Source organism: Mytilus edulis, chromosome 10 (assembly GCF_963676685.1).
Source record: "Mytilus edulis chromosome 10, xbMytEdul2.2, whole genome shotgun sequence".
Lineage (NCBI taxonomy): Eukaryota > Metazoa > Mollusca > Bivalvia > Mytilida > Mytilidae > Mytilus > Mytilus edulis.
In genome coordinates, this window is record NC_092353.1 from 21,019,747 (window position 1) to 21,047,153 (window position 27,407).

The 27,407-nt window shown below is 31.3% G+C and overlaps 1 protein-coding gene across 2 annotated transcripts in view; it reads left to right on the forward strand.

Annotated features, from left to right (window-relative positions):
* Positions 1 to 26,319, forward strand: part of LOC139490609 (uncharacterized) — a 90,262-nt gene extending 63,943 nt beyond the window's left edge. For both annotated transcript variants that reach the window (XM_071277497.1, XM_071277499.1), the window contains 12 exons: positions 1,923 to 2,201; positions 3,106 to 3,173; positions 4,474 to 4,614; positions 5,419 to 5,772; positions 12,934 to 14,692; positions 15,206 to 15,309; positions 15,703 to 16,292; positions 17,395 to 17,518; positions 18,007 to 18,114; positions 18,808 to 19,077; positions 20,046 to 20,093; positions 24,348 to 26,319. In XM_071277497.1, the coding sequence (XP_071133598.1) occupies positions 1,923 to 2,201; positions 3,106 to 3,173; positions 4,474 to 4,614; positions 5,419 to 5,772; positions 12,934 to 14,692; positions 15,206 to 15,309; positions 15,703 to 16,292; positions 17,395 to 17,518; positions 18,007 to 18,114; positions 18,808 to 19,077; positions 20,046 to 20,093; positions 24,348 to 24,544 (4,042 nt within the window). In that variant the 3' untranslated portion in view covers positions 24,545 to 26,319. The remainder of the gene's footprint in view (positions 1 to 1,922; positions 2,202 to 3,105; positions 3,174 to 4,473; positions 4,615 to 5,418; positions 5,773 to 12,933; positions 14,693 to 15,205; positions 15,310 to 15,702; positions 16,293 to 17,394; positions 17,519 to 18,006; positions 18,115 to 18,807; positions 19,078 to 20,045; positions 20,094 to 24,347) is intronic.
* The last annotated feature ends 1,088 nt before the right edge of the window (positions 26,320 to 27,407 follow it).

Consider the following 27,407-nt stretch of genomic DNA (forward strand, 5'->3'; position numbering starts at 1 on the left):
AAATCTGTTAATGATTTGGCGATGTATGATGGGAGGGTGGCTGCCAAACAGTGTCCCTTCATTTATGTAAAAAAACTTTGAACATTTTTTTTCAAATTAAGATATGTCATGTGACTAAATCAAGGTCAGGTTCTATTTTCACTATTTTAACCTTGAGTTATCGCCCTTTTTAATCATAAAAAGTGGTACTATTATGTGATTGAGTTATTTCTCTTTGAACAGAGATGGTTTATTATATATATAAAGTTTAATTACACTTACATGACTAATTTTCACCTGTTTATAAATAACAAATTAAAGCATCTGGTATATGTCATATGATTGGATTGACAGATTTATTTGAGTTGTTTCCCAATTGTTGATGATTGTAAGTTATATAGGACTGCATAAATAAAGTAAGAAACTTACTGTTCATTATTAGACATTTTGAAGATAATTACAGATAAGTTTGTAGATTTTGAAAAATACTTTGTGTTTATGATAAATAAAATTTTGGATTTTTGTTGAGCCTGCAACTTTTGTCGCAGAAAGCATGACATAGGGATAGTGATCCTGTTTTTCTTATACTGTATGCAATAGGTCTTCTATATTTTGTGTATTGTCAGGCCACACCAATTTCATTCCTTATTTGACCGCACATATTTTTTTCAAAACAGAAGAAATTTTTTTTTATTCCTGCCTCCCGCATCCGGAAAAGTAATTGTGACTATTTCCAGTACCTGTTTTTTTGTAAACGATAAAAAGATATATTTACATTGATTTCTTTCCCCTTTACTTACATTCCCCTGCAATATCATGCTGATTTTCTAGAATAAAGCATGCAGAACTTTTGAAGGAGAAGTGTTACTTTCAACTGTAATATTATTTGCCAGGGGAACAAAAAAATTCAACTTGCTATATGTCTGTTCACCTGAATCGAGTTAGGAGCCAGTTGTTCAGTAGTTTTTGTCGAGCCTGCGACTTTTGTAGCAGAAAGCGTGACATAGGGATAGTGATCCAGCGGCGGCAGCATTAGCTAACTTCTTAAAAGCTTTATATTTTAGAAGGTGGAAGACCTGGATGCTTCATACTTTGTATATGAATGCCTCATCTTACGAAGTTTCCGTCAGTCACATGTCCAATGTCCTTGACCTCATTTTCATGGTTCAGTGACTACTTGAAAAAAGTTAAGAATTTTTGTAATGTTAAATTCTCTCTTATTATAAGTAAAAGGATAACTATATTTGGTAGCTGCACATGTCTGCCTGGCATGGTTCATTTGACCTTGACCTCATTTTCATGGTTCATTGATCAATGTTGAGTTTATGTGACAGTTGTAATAAAGCTTTATATTTAGGACTATCAACATAATATCAATGTTTAGTAAAGAAGGCAAGACATTTCAGTGTGTGCACTTTTGTTTGCCCTTGATATCATTTTCATGGTTCATTACTCAATGTATGTTAAGTTTTTGTGTTTTGGTCTGTTATTCTTAAACTATAAGCAATAGGTCAACTATATTTGGTTTATGGAAGAATTGTAAGCTGTACATATCTGCCTGGCATGGTTCATCTAACCTTGACTTCATTTTCATGGTTCATTGGTCAATGTGTAGTTTTCTTGGTTAAGTCTATCGATCTGTTTCTTAGAAACTATAAGCAATAGGTCAACTATGGTGTATTGGATGATTGTAAAGTGTACTTGTATTTTTGTTTGGTTTAATTGACCTAAGTCTCATTTTCTTGGATCATGTTTTTGTGATACTTGTAGTAAAGCTTTATATTTAGGACTATCAACATTAAATCAAGGGTTAGTAAAGAAGGCAAGACATTTCAGTGTGTGCACTCTTGTCTTCAATTATGTTTGCTTTATATGCACTCAATCTATATTCAGGTTAGTTTTTGTATATTATACATGTAATGTGATATATTGTTTATTTATAGCCAAGACAGCCACTCCCATGAGCATACTTCAAACTTCTTCAGAGTGACAATCTTGTGCTTTTTGATAGTAGCAGCCTACTTGGTGATTGTAGAAGGTTATTCTCTTCTACTCCGCACTACTGTTAAAATTGCAGTAGCAGTTTTAGTGTGGATGACATTTTCAGCAGTCAAGCAGTACAAAGAAATGGAGAAGGTCATTACCTGGATGGAAATACTAGGGGAAAAGCATATTTTCTTTACTGAGACTGCCACAGCTAATCACCTAACTTATTTTGAAAGGTAATTTTATTATTGGCAATATTTACAATTTTCCCTTTTTTCGTTCAAGAGTTATGGTCCTTTATTTATTTGGAAAAGGCAAGTGTTTGTAGTTTTAGTGCAATATCTGAAGAACCTTTTATGCAAATGCCTGCCAATTTTAAAATTTTAGTACTAATGATAAATGGAAATAAATTTTGATATTGACAACTTTTCCTTTTGAACTAAGGGTTTATGGCCTTTGATTGACCAGAAAATGACACTTTATGTTGTTTCTGTGCAAGAAATATGAGAAAATTGAGGTCAAAAGTGATATTGACATATTCATTATTGTTATCAGTTTTTCCCTTGACTAGAATATCAATCAAAACACATTCAATGAATAGATTGTAAAGCTTCAACTAATAAATAAATCTTGTTCTCCCAGACTTAAATAAAATGGATATCTAGTGTTAAGACATCATAAACAGTCTATGAAAAATATGACCTTGTATAATGAGAAAATAGAAGTTTAGTTGAAGGATCATAAGTGCTTGTTACTGTTTTGTAGAACATAATAAAAAAAACAAAGGATATGGGGTATCCATCCATGACAGAAAAATCTTAACATGCAAAACAACAGCAAAACACACGAAAAGCAAAGGACAGCACTTTCATTGCTATTCTTCATCTGAAAGTCACAGTGCACAATGACATGGAGCAAAAAATATGAAAAACAAACCTCTAACCTCATTGCAAGTTAATGACGACCCCAGGCACTGGCTTAACTGGAATTCTTTGAAAAAATAATTTAGAATGACTTTGGTCAACATGGTCAATGTTCAGTTATATTCTTATTTATTTATAACAAAATCAATGCAATTACTGACATAGAAAATGTTCAAACTCATAAATGAGTCTTTATCTGATTATATCTCTATTTTAGGTTAGGTCTACTATTGAGGCACTTCAGCTGTATGATAGCAGGTATCTGTGTCCTTGCCATTTATGCAAGTAAGTTTTGATATACAAATGTATTTTAAGATCAGATTTTTTATTCATCAGATTAGTATTTTGTCTATTGTCCTCCATCAAAATTGAACACTAGTCAAGATTATAAAAAATTATTGGCTCAGACCAAGTTTAATGATTTTGATGAGTCATCAATGCCTCTCGTCTGGCATTTTCAGTATACTTGTGTCCTGCTTTATCTCACATATAACAAATTTGTGTCTTAGGTATTTGTCTCACCTATGATAAAAATCACAGAATGCAAGACAGGAGTGCCAAGTGGCTTTAATTATTTGTATAAATCTTTGTATATATTTTAGACCTTGCCACTTTATAAATTATATACAGACATGACAGATGCATTATGTTATGAAGTTTCTGTCTCATATATCCATGTCTGGTCTTTGTTACAGATACTATAAGCAATAGGTCAACTATATATATTTGTTGTATGTTATAATTGGAAGGTGTTCAGGAATGTCCAACTGGCAGGTTTTATTTGGCTTTACCTAAGTTGCATGGTTCATTTTTCAATATTAAACTTTTATGGTTCCTTTTTCTGATATAATAATCATCTGTATTTCGAATCAGGAATGATAGCAAGATGTACATATATATAAGAAGATATGGTATGAGTGCCAATGAGACAACTCTCCATCCAAGTCACTATTAATAAAAGTAAATCATTATTGGTCAAAACTGTATGACCTAATGTCTGTTTTGCAGAGTTCATCTGATCGTGATCTCATTTTCATAGTTCATTAGTCAATAATAAATTTTCCTAGATAGGTCTGTTTCTAGGTTACTGTAACCAATGTTATATGCTTACAGAACAATTTTATGACAAACATGTCTGCCTTGCTGTGTTCACATGACATTGACCTCATTTAAACACAATGCTTTCAAGGTTGGGTTTGTTTCTTTGGAAGCCTATTGGTTGTGTATGGAATAATGGAAATGTGAACATGTTTCTGTGCAGGTTTCATGTAACCTGGACCTCATTGTTATTGATAATTGCATAAATAGGATTCAGTGTTTATGATACTTGATGTTGATCAAATATAAATCCTTATATATAGTTTGTTGATATATGTTTGGGTACATTTAGATAGTACTCCAATAAAAATAAATCCAAGAAGTCAAATTGACAACTACAATTTACTTTTCTATAAAAAAAAAATCATAGTAATGGGAAATTTGCATCTTTCAAATGAAAATTCAGTTCACACAATTAGATATTCAAATATTGCTTTTTGGATATCTATGATGAGCTATGATGCCACTTTTGATTTTATTTTTGTAGGAAAGCTGAACCCTCTAGAAGTTATACTGGTCTTTAGTATTGTTTGCATTATGATGATTTCAACACTATGGACAGCATACTTAGTGTATCTTCCAATTTTTAATATTTTTAAAATCTTATCAAAAATTTGTAGTGGATTAGGTGAGTGCCAAGTGTTATGTAACTATTTAACTATGTACGGCAGAGATGAAGCAAAATTTCCCTATATGCTCTTGTGTTTCTGATTCTGCTGGTAAATGTTCAAATGAATTATTTCAAAACACAGAAAGAAATATCACAGCAATTTATATGATGCTTATAAAAACTATAAAACAACCACACCAAACAGTATACAGTACTAAAACCAAGTTGTTTTCAGGGTGATTGGACTTGTACTTCCAAGTATAAAGAGGATCAGTTTACCTGGACAAAATAGCTGCTCCTCAAAACTACCCCAAATGTTCTCATCAGATTACTCATTCTTAATAAGATCATATTTGTGAAAGTGTCATTATCTCAACCACACAACTTATTGGAGTTGTTAGAAATTAAACAACTTAGGCAGGTAAAACAAAAATTACAAGGATTTTAAAACTGATCAGCAGGCCAATTTCAATCTGTTGCAGAATTTTTAGAAAATAAAGACTACCCATTTTGGAGTTATCTTGAAAATTTTAATACAGAGAAAGACAGAAATTTTCATCAGTAAAAACAACTAAAACCTAACTAAACGACCATGGATAAAAAGCATTTAGAATAAAATTCAAAGGTTCTTCTTAATTTAACCTATATATTTTATACAGAGAAAAGGAACACTTTTATTGATCATGAGCAATGTTTATTTGTTGAAACGATCTTCTTTTATATTAATATTTCTGCCTTAGAAACACTAGACAAAATCATTTGTTACATGTATTATTATATATCTTAAAGAATCTTTAATTTATGTTTTTTAATATTTTACAGGAATATGTTTCATGGCAAATTTGAATTCCACATATTTACTGATAATGTATCTTGTGCGTAAAATGTTCCCTATTATTGCAAAGTTATTCTGCAAGATGAAGAATATTGAGTACAAAAAAATGTACATTGGAATAATAAGAGTGATTATGATATTCATACAATGCACAAAGTATCTGTGTCTTTCTTTGGAAGAAATTTGTGGTAAAGTTATTTCAGGGAGCGAAGAAAATGTTCAATCAAATAGATTGGAAAGTGAAAAAGAAGAGGTGAAGATAGGCTTATCAGAAGAAAAAATTTGCAACTTAAGTGAAGATGAATTTGAAAGAAGCAGTAGTAAAGATTCTCTGTTTGCAGGTAGGAACAATTTTGTGTGGTTTAGTGCATTCTCCATATAAAATCTGTACAATATCTGACAGTTTTGCAGAACATGTAGCTTGAAACAAAACTTTTTATTCTATTTTTGAAATTGTCATGTTATTAGCTACATTTTGGAGAAGTATCTCCACCCTTCAAATTTACCTAATAGTCCCGTTCACACAAGGACATTATTAGTTCACTTAGTCAATTTTAGGACCAATGTGAAATCTTTGAATCAATCTTTAATCGGTCTAAACTAAAATGCCTAAAGAGGTAATTCAGCAGTCAGAGCTCTGACATAAACAAGTCAGAATAAAATGACTTCCATAGGTCAGATATAATTTGATGTAAGTGTTGTCTCCCTTCTGGCACTCAACAGAATATGACTTGTACAGGTCAGTTTATGTCAGACTTTAATTTATCATAAAATGACTTCCACAGGTCAGCTTTTGCATAAAATATTGTGACTTAATATCTTCATATTCTAATAAGATTTATGTCCCTTTTTAATGCATTTTGACTTAGAGAGGTCATTTTTGTTCTGACTTGAAGCAGTCATTACTACCACTTTGTTATCAATCTCCATAAAATATAGTGATTACTAGTTTCGAATCTAAGAGTTTAAAAAGTGGGGCTCATCATACCTTCTTCTTTCCAGAATCTTAACATAATATATTTATCTCATCAAATTCAATCATTTCCAAATAAACAAAAACCAAAGCAGAAAAAATGGATCATACAATTTTCTGTCAATATCAAAAGATTTACAAAATACAATATTGGATACATTTACTAGTACCATGACAATACTTCAAATCTTCCAAGGAAAAAAAAAGGGATCTATTCTCATCCACTTTTAGCTAAATTTATCAAGAGCAAAACATTTATTATTTTAATATTTCATTGAGGTAAATACTGTTGTGCAAACTGACTCAAACAAGTCACACTATGTTCTGACTTCAAAGAGTCAGTCCAAACTAAACTTATTTCAACCTTTAAGTCTAGTACTGTCATATTGATTTAAAAATGTATGGGAAAGCCAGATATGGGACAGAGAAAATATTAAAGGTCCCCTAAAGTCACAATGAGGACTTTAAAAAAAAATATTTGGTATATTCAATATTTAAATGCATTTTCTTTTAAACAGGTCAAATCATGTTTTGACTTAAAACAGTCAGCCCAAAACTAAATTTATTGAAATTTTTAGAGTGGGGCACTGACATATGATATTAAATGAAAGTATGGGAACGTCAGACATAAGAAATATATATAAGATCCCCTAAAATAAATAATCATTTGACTTAATTGTTTCTAAACATTTATCAAATAAATTCACAAATGGCAGACTCAGAAGCAGGGCTTAAAGGAAGTACACCTAGCTTTGATTGAAAAATTGTTCTGCAATCTGACTTGAACAGGTCAAATCATGTTCAGACAAATTGACTTAAACAGGTCAAATGGGCATGTTCGGACTTAAAATAGTCTGTCAAAAACTAAATGGCTTGCAAAGTTCTGTAAAAGTTGTGCATTATCATGATTGTGATGTGATTGTTAGAATGTATGGATACAAGTAGGAAAAAAAAATCACAAAAAATTAAGTCACAATTATAAGAACTATATAGATAAAAGATAATTTGGTATATTTTTGATATCTTAATATTTCATTGAGGTAAATCCTGTTGTGCAAACTGACTTGAACAAGTCACATTATGTTCTGACTTCAAGGAGTCAGTAAAAAACTATACTTTAATTAAGTATTGCAACTTTAAGTCTGGGATTGTCATATGCATTTAAGAATGTATAAGAAACTCAGATAAAAGACACCCAATAATAAAGTCACAAAAATGTGGACTATAAAAAAGTGTATTTGGTATACTATTATTTAATATTCAAATGTATTTTGTTAACAAATTTCTCCAAATTATTTAAATTTTTTTTTTATATTTCTGTATTTTCATGACTTTTTTTCTGTTAAATTAACATTTTGGAACTTTCGGTTTTAAAAAACATTATTTTAAAAACCATTTGACTGAATTGTTTCTTAAAAAAAAATATGAATTAATTAACTCAACAGTAGCAGATTCAGATATGGAGGGGGCTTAAAGGAGGAAGACTTAGTTTTGATTGGACATTTTTTTTTCTGTCAACTGACTTTAACAGGTCAAATCGTGTTCTGACTTCAAAGAGTCAGTCCCAACTAAACTTATTTCAACTTTTAAGTCTAGTTTTTTTCATATTGATTTAAAAATATACGGAAAAGCCAGATAAAAGACAGAGGAAATCAGGTCCCCATACGGCGCAATAATGAGGACTATAAAAAAGTTTATTTTGCATATTCAATATATTTAAAAGTATTTTGTTTTAAACCGGTCAAATTATGTTCTGACTTCAAAGAGTCAGTCAAAAACTTCACTTTAGCTAATTATTACAACTTTTTAGTCTATATAATACAATGTAATATATTATTTTAAACCATTTGACTGAATTGTTTCTAATAAACCTATCAATTAATTAACTCAAGGGAAAAAGGGGAAGAAGGGGGGGGGGGGGGGGGGGCTTAGAAGAAGAAGACCTAGTTTTGATTGGATTTAATTTTCTCTGTAAACTGACTTTAACAGGTCAAATCATGTTCTGACTTCAAAGAGTCAGTCAAAACTAAACTTATTTCAACTTTTAAGTCTAGGATTTTCATATTGATTTTAAAATGTATGGGAAACCAGATAAAAGACTGATGAAATAAGGTCCCCTTAAGTCACAATAATGAGGACTATACAAAAATGTTTTGGTATATTTTATATTCAAATGTATTTTGTTAACAAATTTCATCAATTAATATCTTAAAAATTTATTCTATTTCCGTATTTTCATGACTTTTTTTCTGTTAAGTTAACAAATAGAACTTTTGGTTGTAAAAAACATTATTCTAAAAACCATTTGACTGAATTGTTTCTTAATTTTTTTTTTAACTCAACAGTAGCAGATTCAAATAAGGGAAAAAGGGGGGCTAAGATGAAGAAACATAGTTTGATTGGATTTTTTTTTCTGTAAACTGACTTTAACAGGTCAAATCATGTTCTGACTTCATAGAGTCTGTCAAAACTAAACTTATTTCAACTTTTAATCCAGGATTTTCATATTGATTTAAAATGTATGGAACATTTTTATTTGATATATTCAATATTCAAATGCATTTTGTTTTTTAAAGATTTTCATCAAATTATCTAAAAAAAAAAAAAAAATATTGTATTATTTCTGTATTTTCATGACTTTTCTTTTCTGTTAAGTTAACACATGGTTGCAAAAAAAAATTAACCATTTGACTGAATTGTTTCTAAAAAAAAAATCAGTTATTAATTAACTCAACAGTAGCAGATTGATATTTAGTAGGGAGGGGGATTAGAGGAAGAACACCTAACTTTGATAGGACATTTTTTTCCTGTCAACTGACTTTAACAGGTCAAATCGTGTTCTTCAAAAAGTCAGTCCCATCTAAACTTATTTCAACTTTTAAGTCTAGTTTCTTCGTATTGATTTAAAAAAACGGAAAAGCCAAATAAAAGACAGTGGAAATAAGGTCCCCATACAGTGCAATAAATAATGAGGACTATAAAAAAGTTTATTTTGCATATATTGATTATTCAATATTTAAATGTATTTTGTTTTAAACTGGTCAAATTATGTTCTGACTTCAAAGAGTCGGTCAAAAACTTCACTTCAACTTATTATTACAACTGTTAAGTCCGGCATTGTCATAAATATATGCATTTAAGAACGTATGGGAAAATCAGATAAAAGACACCCAATAATAAAGTCACAATAATGAGAACTAATATTTTATATTCAAATATATTTTGTTTACAAATTTCATCAAATCATCTTTAAATTTTATTATATTTCTGTATTTTCATGACCTTTCTTTTCTGTTAAGTTAACACATGGAATTTTTGGTTGTAAAATATATTATTTTAAACCATTTGACTGAATTGTTTCTAATAAACTTATCAATTAATTAACTCAGCAGTAGCAGATTCAGATAAAAGGGAAAGGGGGGGGGGGTTAGAAGAAGAAGACCTAGTTTTGATTGGATTTAATATTCTCTGTAAACTGACTTTAACAGGTCAAATCATGTTCTGACTTCAAAGAGTCAGTCAAAACTAAACTTATGTCAACTTTTAAGTCTAGGATTTTCATATTCATTTTAAAATGTATGACAAACCAGATAAAAGACTGATGAAATATGGTCCCCTCAAGTCACAATATTGAGGACTATAAAAAAAAATGTATTTGGTATATTTTATATTCAAATGTATTTTTTTTAACAAATTTCATCAAATTTATATCTTAAAAATTTATTTTATTTCTGTATTTTCATGACTTTTTTTTCTGTAAAGTTAACATATAGAACTTTTGGTTGTAAAAAATCATTATTCTAAAAACCATTTGACTGAATTGTTTCTTAAAAAAAATTAATTATCCCAACAGTAGCAGATTCAGATAACGCGAAAAAGGGGGGGGGGCTAAGATGAAGAAACCTAGTTTGATCGGATTTTTTTTTCTGTAAACTGACTTAAACAGGTCAAATCATGTTCTGTTAAAAAAATGTTGAGGAGAAAATACTAAGAAAATCAGACTAAGTTTGGTGACTTTGTTGTCCTTCAAGAAGTGGTACATATAAATACATAATATTTTCACTACAACTATCTATTGGGTGTTTTTTAAATAGATTTTTTAGCAACATTTATAACTTTGTAATTTATGTTCAATTGTACACTTGTTATTCTTAATATATATTTTTTTGGGAACAAAATCTTGTCAGGGTTTCTTATGGTACTAGCATGACAAGAGCATTCATATTCTTAAATACTCTAAACATTAAAAACAAGTCATTATCTTCAGATCATTCTGAGTCTTTCTTTTATTAAATTAAAGTCAGAACATTCAGACTTTCATAAGTCAGAACATTCAGACTTTCATAAGTCAGAACATTCTGACTTTCATAAGTCAGAACATTCAGACTTTTATAAGTCAGAACATTCAGACTTTTATAAGTCAGAACATTCAGACTTTTATAAGTCAGAACATACTGACTTCCAATGTTCTTCTCACTTCTGTAGAAACAAAGATTATCTATATTTCAAATAAAAGGTTAATGCTTTATGTGGCTAAGCATCTGGGGTAAGAATTATAGATGTGTAACTTCATAGGAAAACATATATGCCATATAATTAGGGATTGACCCTGTACATGTATGTCATTCAAATTTTCTTGAAATGACGAACAGGAATATTATATGGTTTAGGGGTGGTGATCCAAACCATTTCAAAAAGGGGGATGGGGATGACCCCCATGGACTTTCCCTTTATTTCATTTGATTTGTTGTATTGTCCCATATAATAATATATAGGCTTAAGGGGTGGGGATCTCAACCGTTTACAAGTTTTCAAACATGAGGGGGTGGGGTGACCCCAAGGGACTTTATCTTTATTGTATTTGATTTGTCTTGTTGTCCCTTACACTAATATATATGGTTCAGTGGTGGGAATCTTGACCATTTACATGTTTTCACACTGTAGGGGTGAACACCCCCCCCCCCCCCCAAAATGGGACTTCCCCTATATTACATTGGGTTTGTTTTATTTTCCCATACAAGAATATATATAGTTTAGGGGTGGGGATCTCGACCGTTTACAAAATATAAGAACATTCGCAAATGGCAGGGGAGGGGGTAAACCCAGAGACTAGCCCGGTATATTTCATTCAAATCAATTTGACATTATAAAAAGGAATATATATGGTTTACAGGTGGGGATCTCGACCATTTTCAAGATATAAGATCATTCTAAAATGACAAGGGGTGGGGCGACCCATAGAGACTAGCCTGGTATATATTTCATTATACTTTACAGAGAGAAAAAATTGAGTTAAGGGGGCAGGGATCTCGACTGTTCAACATTGTCAAATGACAGGGGTAGGGTGATCACTGGAGCCTTACCCTACATTTCATTTGAATTGTTTTAAATATCATATTCCATGTTCATAATTGAAAAACCCGTTTTGTGAATCTCTTTATAATGTTCTCAAGTTAAAATCATTTTTAAAATTAAAATAAAAAAATATTTCGGTTCTTTAGTTAAACCCTCCTTTCCCTTTTCCTTTATTAAAATTATTCCGATTTCATTTCATTTTCATTAATATCAATATTCAAAAGATCGTTTTTCTCATTGGGAGAAACGAAAAAACAAATATATTTATAAGCCGCAAACTCGGAAAGGTTAAAAAGTCAATTCATGATTGAGTTTAAAAATAGAAAAATCACGTGATGATGTTCAGCTTGAAGCAATAATTTTACTTTTAAAATTGCACTGACTGGTTATTAATGTTAATACTGTTTAAGACAACACGAGTTGTCTCCCGAAAATAACAGTTCATTATCATAACAACATTTTCTGACCTGAACAAGTCAGAATTGTCAGACACCAGGTCATCTCAAAGGCCACGCGTCCGTATTTACAGGTCACGCGCCTTCATGAAACAGCAACAAAATGACTTGCAAAGACCTTCTTCACACGCAAAAAATATTAAAATGGCCATGAAAATACGGAGATAATATGTATTACCTTCTGAAAATGACCACATTGACCTAGATTTTCACTAAAAAAACGTAAATAATCACTATATTTTCAATAACTTCTCGTTCGAGAAACTCCCAAAACAACGACTCTCAAACACGTGATCTCTCGCAAAAAAACCACGTGATCGTATGTGTCTTAGATCGGCGGCAAATTCAAAATATCTTCTGGTTTGACGGACTCGATGGAAAACTACGCAAAACAAAAATTGACCCGTACAGGTCAGAATGTCAAAACATTTTCTGACTTGAAGAAGTCATTTTATTCTGACTTGGGTATGTCAGAGCTCTGACTGTTCAGTGTGAATCGATCTAAAGTGAACTGATTTTACTTTATTGTGAAAGCAGAAATCAGTTTAAACTATATATATATCTAGTATGATTGAATCAAAAATACTTTATGCACATTTTTTCTTTCAATAACAGATGCCCAATGTAGCAGTATTTATCATTCTTACAATTATATGTAATACTTATCACTGGACATTAGACAGACATTGATCCAATCTGATGATAAAATTTATTTTTAGATGATGTATTAACCAAAAAAAGAAGTGATTTTGAGAAAGAGGAGTATAAAAAAGTAAAATCTTTTGAAGAAGGTCATGTTGATTGTGTTATGTCAGAAGAATCTCTGCTGACCATTAAGGATAATACTGGAGAGTCTTTTCTGAAAGTTCAGGAAGTTGAAGAAGTTAAAGACATACATGAACAAGATGAAAATATATGTAAGAGTAAAGACATGTTGGACAAAGCAAATAATAATTTTGAGACAGATGAGCTTCTGTTGGAGAAATGCAAAGAAAAAGATTTCTACACGAAAGACAAAATTGTTTATTTGTCTAACACAGTACAGACAGAAAATTATAGAAAACCAATGGAAACTGATATCCACGAAGAAACTTCTGCCAAGGCTGTTGTAAACAGCTCTTTCTCAGAAACTGATGGAATGAATAATCACAATAATGATTCCAATGATTTGTCTGATTCTTCTCATTTGTCAATTAATGACTTCGCAGAAGACCAAGACTTTGGTGTTACTGAAAATGGATATAATATAAGGTTATGCACTGAAACATCTGAATTAGAACCTATGAGATCGGAAATTTCCTTCTGTAGGTCGATTGAAGTAGATGCTAATGTTTCACCAGTTGGTCATTGCACTTGTCACGCTGATGAGAATTCTGGCAGAGAGAAGGTATGGGGGACTCATGATGGTCACGTCATGCCAGATACAGAGATGAATGAAGTATACAGTTGTCATAAATACTCCCAATGTTCTGACAGTACTAAGAGTGAAAAGAGCTATATCTCGTCTCACTGTCTTGGATGTAATACAAACAGTAGTTATGAACAAGATATGAAAGTTTATAGGTGTGAATCTGGTGGTTCAGCACTTACAAATAGCACAGATTTATGTAAAAATTTAAAAAGTGTATCAGTTTCAGATGAGAAATTATCGCAACATGAAAATTCTGAGGAGCCAATGTATTCAAGCCAAACAGTTATAGATCTACAGAAAAAGATAGAAACTAAAGCAGTGAAAACAAAATATTCTGATGGAGAGGAAATTTCAAAGAAATTAAAAAAATATTCAAATGACAATGACATTGCTAATATTGTCATGAATACCTTGAAAGAAGAAGCAAAGAAAGAAGTGGCTAAGATTTCAAAATCACATGAAAAATGTCTGAGAAAGCATAAAAGGAGAAGGATATCTAGTAGAAGACTTCGCCGAATAGTCTTTTCTAATAGAAGTAATTCACCACCTTCTTGTACGATGCAAGTAACACCTGTTCAGAATTCACCTCATCTACAACATGTACAAGCAGGGTCAAGTAATGTCAGTCATGCAAATCAAAATTCAAATCCAAATGGAGCTAATTTGAGCTTACAGCATGTAAATCAACAAAATGCAGTCCAAAATGGGTTAAACAATATTCCCTCTGATATGAGACCTGATGCAGCTTCTGCTACTGTCTCAAAGTCATCATTTTCAACATCTTTGCCAGCTTCATCTAGTTCATTATCAACCTACTTCAGTAGGCTGTTGATGGGATATGAGTTCAGTGTTGAGGAAAAGATGCAGTATGAAATGCTGAGAGTACAAACTTTCCAGGATCTTCCTGCTACCTGTCATGCAAGTCCCCTACGTTTAGCTAGGACTGGTTTCTTCAGTAATGGAACAAATGATGAAGTTGTATGCTTCAGCTGTGGGGTTAGATACAGGAACTGGCAAAAAAGAGATGATCCAATGGAAATTCATCGTAAAATATCACCAGAATGCCGGTAAATATTTGTAAATTTGTGTTACAGTTATTACCATCATTATTTATTTAATTAAATAACAAGTTGAACTAGAAAGTTGGTAGAGACAGAAATATTAATTGCTACAGTATTTAAGTACTAGGCCTTCTGATATTTGGTATGTAATGATCTTAATACCATCATTTAAACAGAAATATTTGTGCCAAGTTCCAGTAACATAAGATATCAAAAAAATGTCTATGCACTGGATTTGGAGCAATTAGGATTTGAAATTAATTTTACTTTAACTTTATACAAACTGCATCTATCATGTCTATTTTAAGTTACTTTAATTAATTATATTACGGAAGGTCATTTTAAGTAATGATAGTCATTTTACTCTTAAGTTTATACAAAAAATGCAAGGTCTTGTTTGATAATCATGGTTTAGTTAGTTTTATGTATATTATTGCTGTAAATCACAAAGGGTGCCTATCAAAACTTTGCCTAATGATACCATTAAACAAGAATATGTTTGGTTTTTTTTTTATATAGGATGGTCAATAGGAGAGAAACAAGGAATATACCAATAATTCCAGAAAGCAATGGATTTGTTTCTCACAATCCAAACCAAGAGTCGCTCCCAAATCTCTCAAACGGTAAGTAACTCAGAAACTCAAGTAATGCTGGTTATCAAAAGCAAAATATGAATATTTCTCACGACAAGTATTATCGGGTCAGTACATCAGTTTGAATTTATCACCACTAGCTAGAACAAGGGCTCAAAATTCCTACTCTCTGTGGCATGCAGGAATTAAAAGTTTCAGTTTGCAGTTGTTTTGGGTTGCCATTCATACAATCATAACAAACAGAAATGGCATATCTAATTTTATTTTGAAGTTTGAGAAAGTTAAGGTAAAATCCAAGTAAATAAAGAAACTGAAAGTTTTTTTGCTAGATATATCTAGGTTTGTAAAAAAATTTTGATATGAATCAAATCATAAACATGATAAAAGACAGTATGTAAATATTGCCCTCTTATCTGATTTCAGGTTTTCTGCAGTCAACTGTACTCCAAGATGGTGGTGTTAGTACACAGACATCTCTTTCTACTCAGAACAGAACATTGACAAGAGAAACCATACGGAATACCAATGATGCAGACACTACAGCACAGTTCAGAAATCAACCACAGCAACCATATGCAGTGCAAGAGGCAATGAGACAACCTGTCGAAGAAGAACAGACAATTAGACCACCACCTTCTGTTGACAGAGCCCATTCTGTATTAGAGGGAGAACAGAACAGACCTGCACACAGAGACATGGCTGAGGATTTGGGTATCACATTAGAAAGACCAAAATATCCAGCTTATGCTCAACTGAGTGTTAGAGTCAGTACATTCCAGGGTTGGCCTGGATACTTAGATCAGGCTCCTAGGGATATGGCACTGGCAGGATTCTTCTATGCTGGATACAATGACTATTGTAGATGTTTCTTTTGTGGAGGAGGTTTACGTAACTGGGATGCTGGAGATGATCCTTGGGTGGAGCATGCAAGATGGTTTTCTAAGTGTCCATTTGTTAGACAAAACAGAGGCCACCGATTCGTTGAAATCATTGTGAAGAGACAAGCAGAAATGGTATGTACAATAAGAATACTCATCAATGCATGTGGAAAGGTTTTATCCCAAGTAGAAATATCCTTCATTTTATGATATATTGTTATCCTTATGACCCTGTTTGAAATAATGAATATAACTAGTCACTGACCTCATTTTGTCTTAGATGGAATAAAAAATCAAGACAAAAGGGATGCTAATCAGTGGGGTATTGGTATAAACTTTTTATTTAAAGCTTTATATTTCACTGAATGTGTAATGTCAAATATAAATGCATTTAGTTTCCAATATTGTCCATTGACATTGTCCTTGACCTCATTTTCTCTTTGGATCAAATACTGAAAATACTGTAAGGTTTTTTATTTTTATAAATTGCTTGCTTAATATGAGTAGTAGGATAACTGTATTTTGAATTCTTCAATCCAGGTAAGGTCAAAACGTCCATTTGACAGGGTTCATCTAATCAAGGCATCGTATGGATCAGTGATCAAGGTTTAGTTTTTGTGGTGAAGTCATTATAAAAGATACTATAAGCAATAGGTGAACTATGTTTGATGATTTAGATCACCTAGGTTAAAATATGGCAGGGTAATTTGACTTAGACCATATGTTCATGGGTCTTTGATCAATGTTTAATTTTCGTGGTAAGGTCCGTTTCTCACCTATTATAAGCTATTGTTGAGCTATTTGTGGTAAATGGAGTGATTGTAATAAGTATATGTTTGAAATTAATAGTTAGCCTATCTTAGATAGAACAGCTATATTATTTGAGAGATGCCACAACTCTACTGTTCAGTACCTATATTACCTTTGAGCTACAGAAAAGGTGGTTTATTCCTTTGGACAATATTTTTTGAAATATATTTCCCTTCAAACTTTGAGAAAAAAAAATGACAACCTATTTTCTCCCCAGAGACTTGTGGATATGACCTCAACAATACAGTTTGATATGATATCATCTTATATACTTTTTTATCATAGATGACTGATCTTTTTTGTCTGTGGAATAGAAGTTTTATAAAAGTCTAGATATAAATTCTTTACTGAATTAATTAAAAAAATCAAAAGTTCGAACATATTTTTTAAACTGAATTTCTAAAGGTATGGTTATTGTTTATTTAAGCAAGCATCAGGTGCATCAGGTAGTGCTAAGAACCAGACAGCAGTGACAACACAGAGTGAGATTGAAGCTAGAACCCAAGTAACATCACAAGAAACATCAATGACACAAACATCCATTCAGTCAGGTAAATTGTTGTTCATTTGTACATGTACTGTTTTTCCTTTCATAGTAAAAACAAAATATAAACATTTGGTATGTTCTAATGTAAACTAAGTGGATATTTTGTTGTCAGAATAATCAGTAACATTTATTGGCTTTATGAATACCTTTTAAATCATTTTTATGTCCAACATACGATAGAAGGGGGCATTATGTTTTCTGGTCTGTGCGTCTTCATTCATCCTTCCGTCTGTTTGTCCTGCTTCAGATTTAAGTTTTTGGTCAAGGTAGTTTTTGATGAAGTTGAAGTCTTCTTGAAAATTAGTATACATATTCCCTGTGATATGATCTTTTTAATTTAAATGCCAAATTAGAGTTTTTACCCCAATTTCAAGGTTCACTAAACACAGAAAATGATAGTGCGAGTGGGGCATCCATGTACTATGGACACATTCTTGTTTTTTGTGTTTTGAGTTGATATTTAAATCTAATTAAGTTTTCTTTCAATGTTAGCTTCAGCAAATTCCAACCGAGATCCTGCTATTGAGAGTGTAAGAGAGCTTGGATATTCTGATGAAATAATACAGAGAGCTGTTGATATTGTCAAAAGTCACAATCCAGGTATTACTATGTTTAATAAGTAGAATTTGAAGTCATTCAAGTACAGTAATTATTTGAATGAAGATTCATTCTTAAAAAGAAGCATTTTTTCAGTAATGTACGCTTGAAATTATAAACATAATACATGTAATAAATATGCATTAAACCTGATAGAATAATTAAATAGTTGTATGCCATCACCTAAGAACTTTTTTTTTTTTAATTTCACAAAAATAATGCTGTGGCTTGATGTCTATGTTATTCAGGAGGCAATTAATAATTTTTCTCTTTACTTTGAATAACTGCACATTGACATGTCAAATTTATCTTAAATTTATATTCCTAATCTGAGTAGGTTCAAAATCCTCTTAATTTCCTAACCTCTCTCATGAAATATCATGTAGATCATTTGCACATAAGGGGATATTATGATATTTTAAAATATATAATTCTTGGATTGGGAACATTTTACCCATGGTTGACATGGCCAATTTGGATTAGGCACAGCTGTCTTAGAAGGTACCAATATCATATTTAGGGATAGATTGACAATACTTCTGATTGGGGAGATAAACCATTGTTTATATAAAAATAAGAAGATGGCAGAACACTCAGCAAATTTAAAAAAATGTTGGGGGTGTTTACACATTCATTTATTTGGAATTTTGCTAAGATGAACAATTATGTAAGACAATATAAAATTTTGAATAACAGGCAAAGAAAATATTGAAGCAAGAGACATCTTGGAAGTGATTTTCACAATAACTAATGACGATACTACTACCCAGACTAATACAGCTGTTGTATCAGAAAACACACCAAGTTCTGCTTTTGGTTCATCACAAGCAAGCATACAGCCAAGTGTTAGAACAACAACAAGTCAGTCACAAACAGCAACATCAAGTGTGCCAGCCAGTACATCTGAGAGCTCTCTCCCATCTTTATCTGTTAGCTCATTGGAAACAGCAAATGCAGCTGTATCAGGTTTGTAAAAAACATAATAACAGAAATATGATGTATTTTAATGTTGGAATCTTTTCAGTTGTTAACTTCTTTTTCTTTTGAGTGTCAAGTAAAAATTAGGTCTATATCGTGTTGTATACTGTAAACCAACTTATTTCGCGGATACTTTATTTCACGTTTTAACCTTGCTTGACCACTTTGCGGCTATTTATATTCCGGATTTATTGATTTACTTGATGAAGTATAGATAATAAGGAAAGATCATAGTTTTACATATTCGTAAGATTTATATTCACGTTATTTTTCTTCTCGCAAAAATAAGTTGGTTAACAGTATACATTTGTTTATAGATATAGGAAGATGTGGTGTGAGTGCCAATGAGACAACTCTTCATCCGAATAACAATTTAAAAAGTAAAGTATATAGTATATTTCAAATCTATCTTATTATATCATGCTTTGAGAGGTGAAAAAGCATTAACTAAAGGAAGCATTGGAATAAGCGGTAGGAAGCAAGAGTTATTGTTGGAAATAGAGGTCTAGAATAGGGATATGCTATAAGGGGTAGGTGGAAGTTGGTTTAAGTTCAAATCAGGGACCCATTGTACACCTTTATGTTTTATTCAATGAGTTATCAATATATTGTGTTCTTATTGTTTTTGATTAGTCATTTATAAATGTTAACAATGGAGACATGAATCATTCATCTCAGTCATGGATTACTGATTTGTGCATACTTAATGTGTTAAAGTTTGTGATTAATTAAGACAGCCAATGATATTTTATCATAGTTGCCAACCATGATCTTTTTGGTTGTGATACACACTTTTTTTTAATTCCACCTATATTATTTGGACGGACAGCTTTTGTCATGGTGTATTGACTTAAAGTATTGCTATTTTAATTTCAACATTTGCATTTTAATACCAGTTTTCAGTGAATAGTGTAAAAGCAATTTACAAAGGTTTACATGAGATATTTGTTTTTTAGGTGGTAAATCAGGACAGGCAAGTGCAAATAAGGAAATAACTGAAAATGGTAAGTTGTATATTGATAAAGAGGATGAACTATTTCATTGATTTTCTCTTAGAAATGATGAAATGAATTTAGAAAAAAATTGTTAAATTTCATCATAAAACATTGAAAAGAAATATGATGTGATCTTAGAATGAAATATTGTACTTGCTATATGCTTAATAGCTATAGTGCTTTCTGCTTGTGAATTTTGAAATTTGCAATAACCTTATTTACTTTAAATTATCATTTATATGCTTATGCCACTTTGATTTTTATAGTAATCTTGATCTTGTAATTGATATAGACATAATGCATGTTCATGATGTTGTACATTGTAATATTACACATGTTGATCAGTGATATATGGACATTACTAGTATTGATTGGAACTACAAAACATCACAATTGTTGATTGTTATAAAAAGATATGGCACATGTTGATCTGTGTAATATGGACATTACACATGTTGATCAGTGGTATATAGACGTTACACAAGTTGATAAGTGTAATATGAACATTACACATGTTGATCAGTGGTATATAGACGTTACACAAGTTGATAAGTGATATATGAACGTTACACATGTTGATCAGTGGTATATAGATATTACACATGTTGATCAGTGGTAGATTGATGTTAAACATGTTGATCAGTGGTAGATAGACATTACACATGTTGATCAGTGGTATATAGACATTATACAAGTTGATCAGTGGTATATGGACAATACACATGTTGATCAGTGGTATATGGACAATACACATGTTGATCAGTGGTATATAGACGTCACACATGTTGATCAGTGGTAGATAGATGTTACACTTGTTGATCAGTGGTAGATAGACGTTACACATGTTGATCAGTGGAAGATAGACGTTACACATGTTGATCAGTGGTAGATAGACGTTACACATGTTGATCAGTGGTAGATAGACGTTACACATGTTGATCAGTGATACAAAGACATTACACATGTTGATCAGTGGTAGATAGACGTTACACATGTTGATCAGTGGTAGATAGACGTTGCACATGTTGATCAGTGGTAGATAGACGTTACACATGTTGATCAGTGGTATTTAGACGGTATACATGTTGATCAGTGGTATATGGACACTACACATGTTGATCAGTGGTATATAGAAGTTACACATGTTGATCAGTGGTATATAGACATTACACATGTTGATCAGTTGTATATAGACGTTATACATGTTGATCGATGGTATATAAACATTACACATGTTGATCAGTGGTAGATAGACGTTACACATGTTGATCAGTGGTAGATAGACGTTACACATGTTGATCAGTGGTAGATTGATGTTAAACATGTTGATCAGTGGTAGATAGACATTACACATGTTGATCAGTGGTATATAGACATTATACAAGTTGATCAGTGGTATATGGACAATACACATGTTGATCAGTGGTATATGGACAATACACATGTTGATCAGTAGTATATAGATGTCACACATGTTGATCAGTGGTAGATAGATGTTACACTTGTTGATCAGTGGTAGATAGACGTTACACATGTTGATCAGTGGAAGATAGACGTTACACATGTTGATCAGTGGTAGATAGACGTTACACATGTTGATCAGTGGTAGATAGACGTTACACATGTTGATCAGTGATACAAAGACATTACACATGTTGATCAGTGGTAGATAGACGTTACACATGTTGATCAGTGGTATATAGACGTTGCACATGTTGATCAGTGGTAGATAGACGTTACACATGTTGATCAGTGGTATTTAGACGTTATACATGTTGATCAGTGGTATATGGACACTACACATGTTGATCAGTGGTATATAGAAGTTACACATGTTGATCAGTGGTATATAGACATTACACATGTTGATCAGTTGTATATAGATGTTATACATTTGATTGATGGTATATAAACATTACACATGTTGATCAGTGGTAGATAGACGTTACACATGTTGATCAGTGGTAGATAGATGTTACACATGTTGATCAGTGGTATATAAACATTACACATGTTGATCAGTGATACATAGACGTTACACATGTCGATCAGTGGTAGATAGACGTTACACATGTTGATCAGTGGTAGATAGACGTTACACATGTTGATCAGTGGTAGATAGACATTACACATTTTGATCAGTGTTATATAGACGTTAAACATGTTGATCAGTGTTATATAGATGCTACACATGTTGATCAGTGGTATATGAACATTACACATGTTGATGAGTGGTATATAGATGTAGCACATGTTGATCAGTGGTATATAGACGCTACACATGTTGATCAGTGGTACATAGACGTTACACATGTTGATCAGTGGTATATAGATGTTATACATGTTGGTCAGTGGTAAATCGTCGTTACACATGTTGATCAGTGGTATATGGACATTACACATGTTGATCAGTGGTATATGGACATTACACATGTTGATCAGTGGTAAATGGACATTACACATGTTGATCAGTGGTATATGGACATTACACATGTGTTGATCAGTGGTATATGGACATTACAACATGTTGATCAGTAGTGGTATGTTGACATTACACATGTTGATCAGTGGTATATGAACATTACACATGTTGATCAGTGTTGTATGGACATTGCACCTGTTGATCAGTTGAATATGGACATTACACATGATTACCAGTGTGATACAGACATTACACATGTTGATCAGTGGTAGATATACACTACACATGTTGATCAGTGATGTATGGACATTACACATGTTTATCAGTGATATATGGACATTACACATGTTGATCAATGATATATGGACATTGCACATGATGACCAGTGTGATACAGACATTACACTTGTTGATCAGTGGTAGATAGACACTACGCATGTTGATCAGTGGTAGATAGACACTACACATGTTGATCAGTGGTAGATAGACACTACACATGTTAATCAGTGATATATGGACATTACACATGTTGATCAGTGATATATGGAAATAACACATGTTGATCAGTGATATATGGACATTACACATGTTGATTTGCATTACAGAACATCACAGTTGTTGATAGTTATAAAAGGACATAGAACCTGTTACTCAGTGATATATGAAAGTTGCATATTATCATCAGTGGTATATGAACATTACACAATGTTACATTTGTTGATTGGCATTACAGAATATCACTGTTGGTTTGTTATATTAGGAAACCACATTTGTTGATCAGTGGTATATGTACATAACATCAATAACATGAGAAATTACACATGTTGATTGGAAATGCAGTACATCACACTTGCTGATCAGTATTATACAAGTATATGGAAGATATTCATGCCATTAAACTTGTTGAGTAGCATACAGAAGACCACTTTGTTGATTATAAGTACTCAATATCATGTTTTTGGATTGACATTCATGGTCATCAATTTGCTGGTTGGAATATGAAAATCAGTTTTGTCTGTTGCCACTGTTTGACTTCACACTTGTTGATCAGCATTCATTATACTTGTAAATAGCCATTATAGCCCATTGCACCTGTTGGGCAGTATTATACTGTAGCCATCACACTTGTTGAATGGTGGTACAAAATGTCACATTTGCTATTTACCATTTTAGGACATGACACTTGTGTTATATGATTTCTAGACTGAGATTATGGTTAACATTGAAGAATTCACACTTCTCTAAGAGAAGATCAAACTATTCTGAAAGTGCTTTACCTACGAATCAAAAAACATGTGTACCAAGTTATGGAGTGATACATTTTAATGACACATTTCTCACATGAACTGTCTGCTTTAAGAAAAGGGAGGATTGGTACTAGACATATTGAATACATTTGTTGACCTAACTATCCATGGATACAATACCATTACAGCTTATTTGTGAGCTATATTTATTATTGGCTGTTTAACATGTTTAATTCATATTACAATGTATACTTGGTCATTCAGGTTTTTCACAGAAGCACTCAATTGCTGTGGATTCATTGCAATCAGTGGCATAATAATTTTTATTAATGTTATGGAAAATGTTAAACAATTATAGTTTTTGCATTTAACAAAATGCACATTCTCTAAAATATGAATCCACAGTTATATAATCATCTGTTTGGCTAAACATGCATGAAGATATTAATTGCTACATTACCTTGCTTGATATGTATGCTAAAAATAGCAATGTATTTGTTCATCTGTTTTCCACCTGCAAGACTATCTTCATTTTTAGTTGTCAGAGATTGTCTTTATTATGATTAGTTAAAATTTCATGTTTATTTTTTTATAGAAATCAGATCACTTCAGGAAGAGAACATACAACTAAAGGAACAAGTCATGTGCAAGATCTGTATGGACAAAAATGTTTCCATAGCTTTCTTGCCGTGTGGACATTTAGCTTGTTGTATCGACTGTGCCCCAGCCATGAGAAAGTGTCCTATGTGCAGAGTTTATATAAAAGGGACAGTGAAAACGTATTTAGCATAAGTGTAGGGTCTGACAAAGCTATATTCACTCCACATATATGTGCCAAATCATATATCATTCAATCTTATGTGTTTATCTTTAAAGACATTTCATTCTCATATACCTTTGAAGGGGGGAATGGGGCACCTTATATCATATTTATCTGTGTAAGTAGTTCCTCATTTATTATCACACTCACCATGGATAAGTACATTTTTTTTCGAAACTGAATGTCCTCCATTTCAAAGTGCAGTAAAAAAATATTTAAGATTTATTGATGTACATGTAAAATCAAAAACAAAAATATGTTATTCATTATATAAGTTGAAAATAATGTCAATTAACCATTACGGGTATATATGTAAGAAAAATATTTGAATGTTGCTGTATTAAAGGGATGAATGTGTGTTTCTTTTTTATAAATATGTTAAAATAGAATAAATATCTTCAGATCAAAAATAAATAACACATGCTTTTAGTAATAAACTAAACTATGTTCATCTTTAATCCCTTTTTGTGATAAATTTCACCATATATCTTTTGTTAAAATATTACCTTAAAAACATCTTGGATAATAACATCAATCGGATAATAACATCATTTTGTTTATAATAAAGGTATTTTTATTAGAAACTCCATTTACTATTAACATTAACAATTTTAATTAAGTTTTGGAAATTATTTTCCTATCTGTGAAATAAACTTTATTGTAATAGTTTGTCAATTATTTGCATAAAAGAAGAAAGTTCATTTTGGGATACAATATTAATTAGCCCTGAGGATTAACGAAAAAATTTGTCATTTTATGAAAAATAATTGATAACATTATTAAAGCTAGTGTCCACTTTATACAAGTGCCAATTTTTTGTAATTTATCTTAATTCGTACTACTTGTTATAATATTGTAAACGCTCGTTACCATATTTTAGTGTTTAAATGTTAAATGACATTCTCATAATATGAATTGCATATTTTTATTTTTGACTGTACAGTATATTATTAAATCAAAATAATGTCATGAATGTAGTGCATTCAGTTACAAGAAGCTTATAGTAAACCATTAGTATTGCTTACACACATGTTTTACAGAAAATGTTTTGATTTCCATAGTCTATTAACATATCAATAATATGCAAGGCAGACACATATTTTGAAATATACAGTAACTTTTTGACATGAAATTGCCAGTTAATTTCTGAAATAGTTTTTACAATATGAGCACCATACAATTATCAATTGAATGACAAATCTTCACTCTGGTGGTGCATTCTGCATGTTTAAATTGCTGAAATTTACAGCTATTAATGCAGAAGGAAACATCTAACATGGCAATCAATTTCATACAATATCATATCTTGGATGTACATGCAACATTTAAAACAAAGTTTCCTGAAATAATGAAATAATGTGTTTTTGTCCTTTATAAACATTTCCCAAATGTGTCCAAGTGAGTTGAAAACTGTCCAAGTTCAACTGTGTCCAAGTGCAAGTGAGTTGAAAACTGTGTGAAAGTGAGTTGAAAACTGTGTCCATGTGCAAGTGAGTTGAAAACTGTGAAATACAAAGAATTGTTGGTTCTAAGTATAATAGTTTAAATCGTTTACATACATGTAAACATTTTCATCCAATATCACAGGGATTGTGCAATACAATACAATTAGTATTATAACTGATACATATCATTTGAAAATTTTAATTTAAGAATGCGAATACTTGACATGTGTGTGTAAGTCATAAAGAAAAGTTTAAATGTTTACATTAAAACCAAGGAAAGAAATAAAAAAAAAAGAAAAAAAGATGGGTGTAATTGCTTTTTAGTGTATAATTGTAGATGAGGGACTGAAAATCCTGCAGTTTATTAGCTGTTCAAAACTTCAATTGATACTGTTTCCGATTGTTTGGAATTTGAATATAGCTTTGTCTTTCACTACACTATGTTATAATCGCCCTAAACATATATATGTGAAAGAATTTTTTCTGTAGATTATATTTTGTTGTTATATTTCGTTATTGTTGCTGGGGTTTTTTTTTGTTTGTTTTTTTTCATTATTTTCGGGGTTTTTTTTGGAGAGAAGGGAAGGTTTTTTCATTTTATTTAGAGTAGGTAGTCTGTAGATTTATTCTTAACATCAATTTTAATGATTGAAACAACTGATAAGTTATTTAATTTGGGGTGTTTTTGTTGGCTGGGGGTTTAGTAGTAGTTGATTTATATTGTTTTATTCCAAAGAATACCATGAAAAATTCACACTAGTTTTTTATGTGAAGTTTGATATTCTGTTGTTTGTATCTTAATATCAGTATGTATACTATTATAGGTTTATTATATAAATATTGATGAATATTAGGGACAATATTCATGCAATAACTTTTTTGTTGTTTTATTGTAAAACAAAACTTTTCAAACAAATTTTTGTCACTGATGTCATTACTAATTTAAAATTTTATTTCAACTAGTAAAATTTAAGATATTATTGCAGGCTAATTTTGGTAATGCTTTGTATGATATCTATGATTATATACAATACATAAAATTACTGTAACTCTAATGTTCATTTATATTTTGCTTTTGTTTAAAGAATGCTAAATGTTTCTATTTTTCTTTTTTTATAATGCTAAATGTATTACATTTAAATTTATATTTTTTTTTCAATTATATTATTGCTGTAAAAATTGGATTGTAGATGTACATGTATGTATTGAATTATAAGAATATATATATAGTTTTGGGGTGATAGTACAGGAAGTACTTTTCTTATTTTACATAAGATGACACAATTGTTGTATTGAAGTATTAGTATGTTGGAGACATCAGCTTTGCAATCCTTAATGCTGGTTTCTGAAATAAAAAGTATAAAGAGGTTATTAATATCAGTGCTTTCTC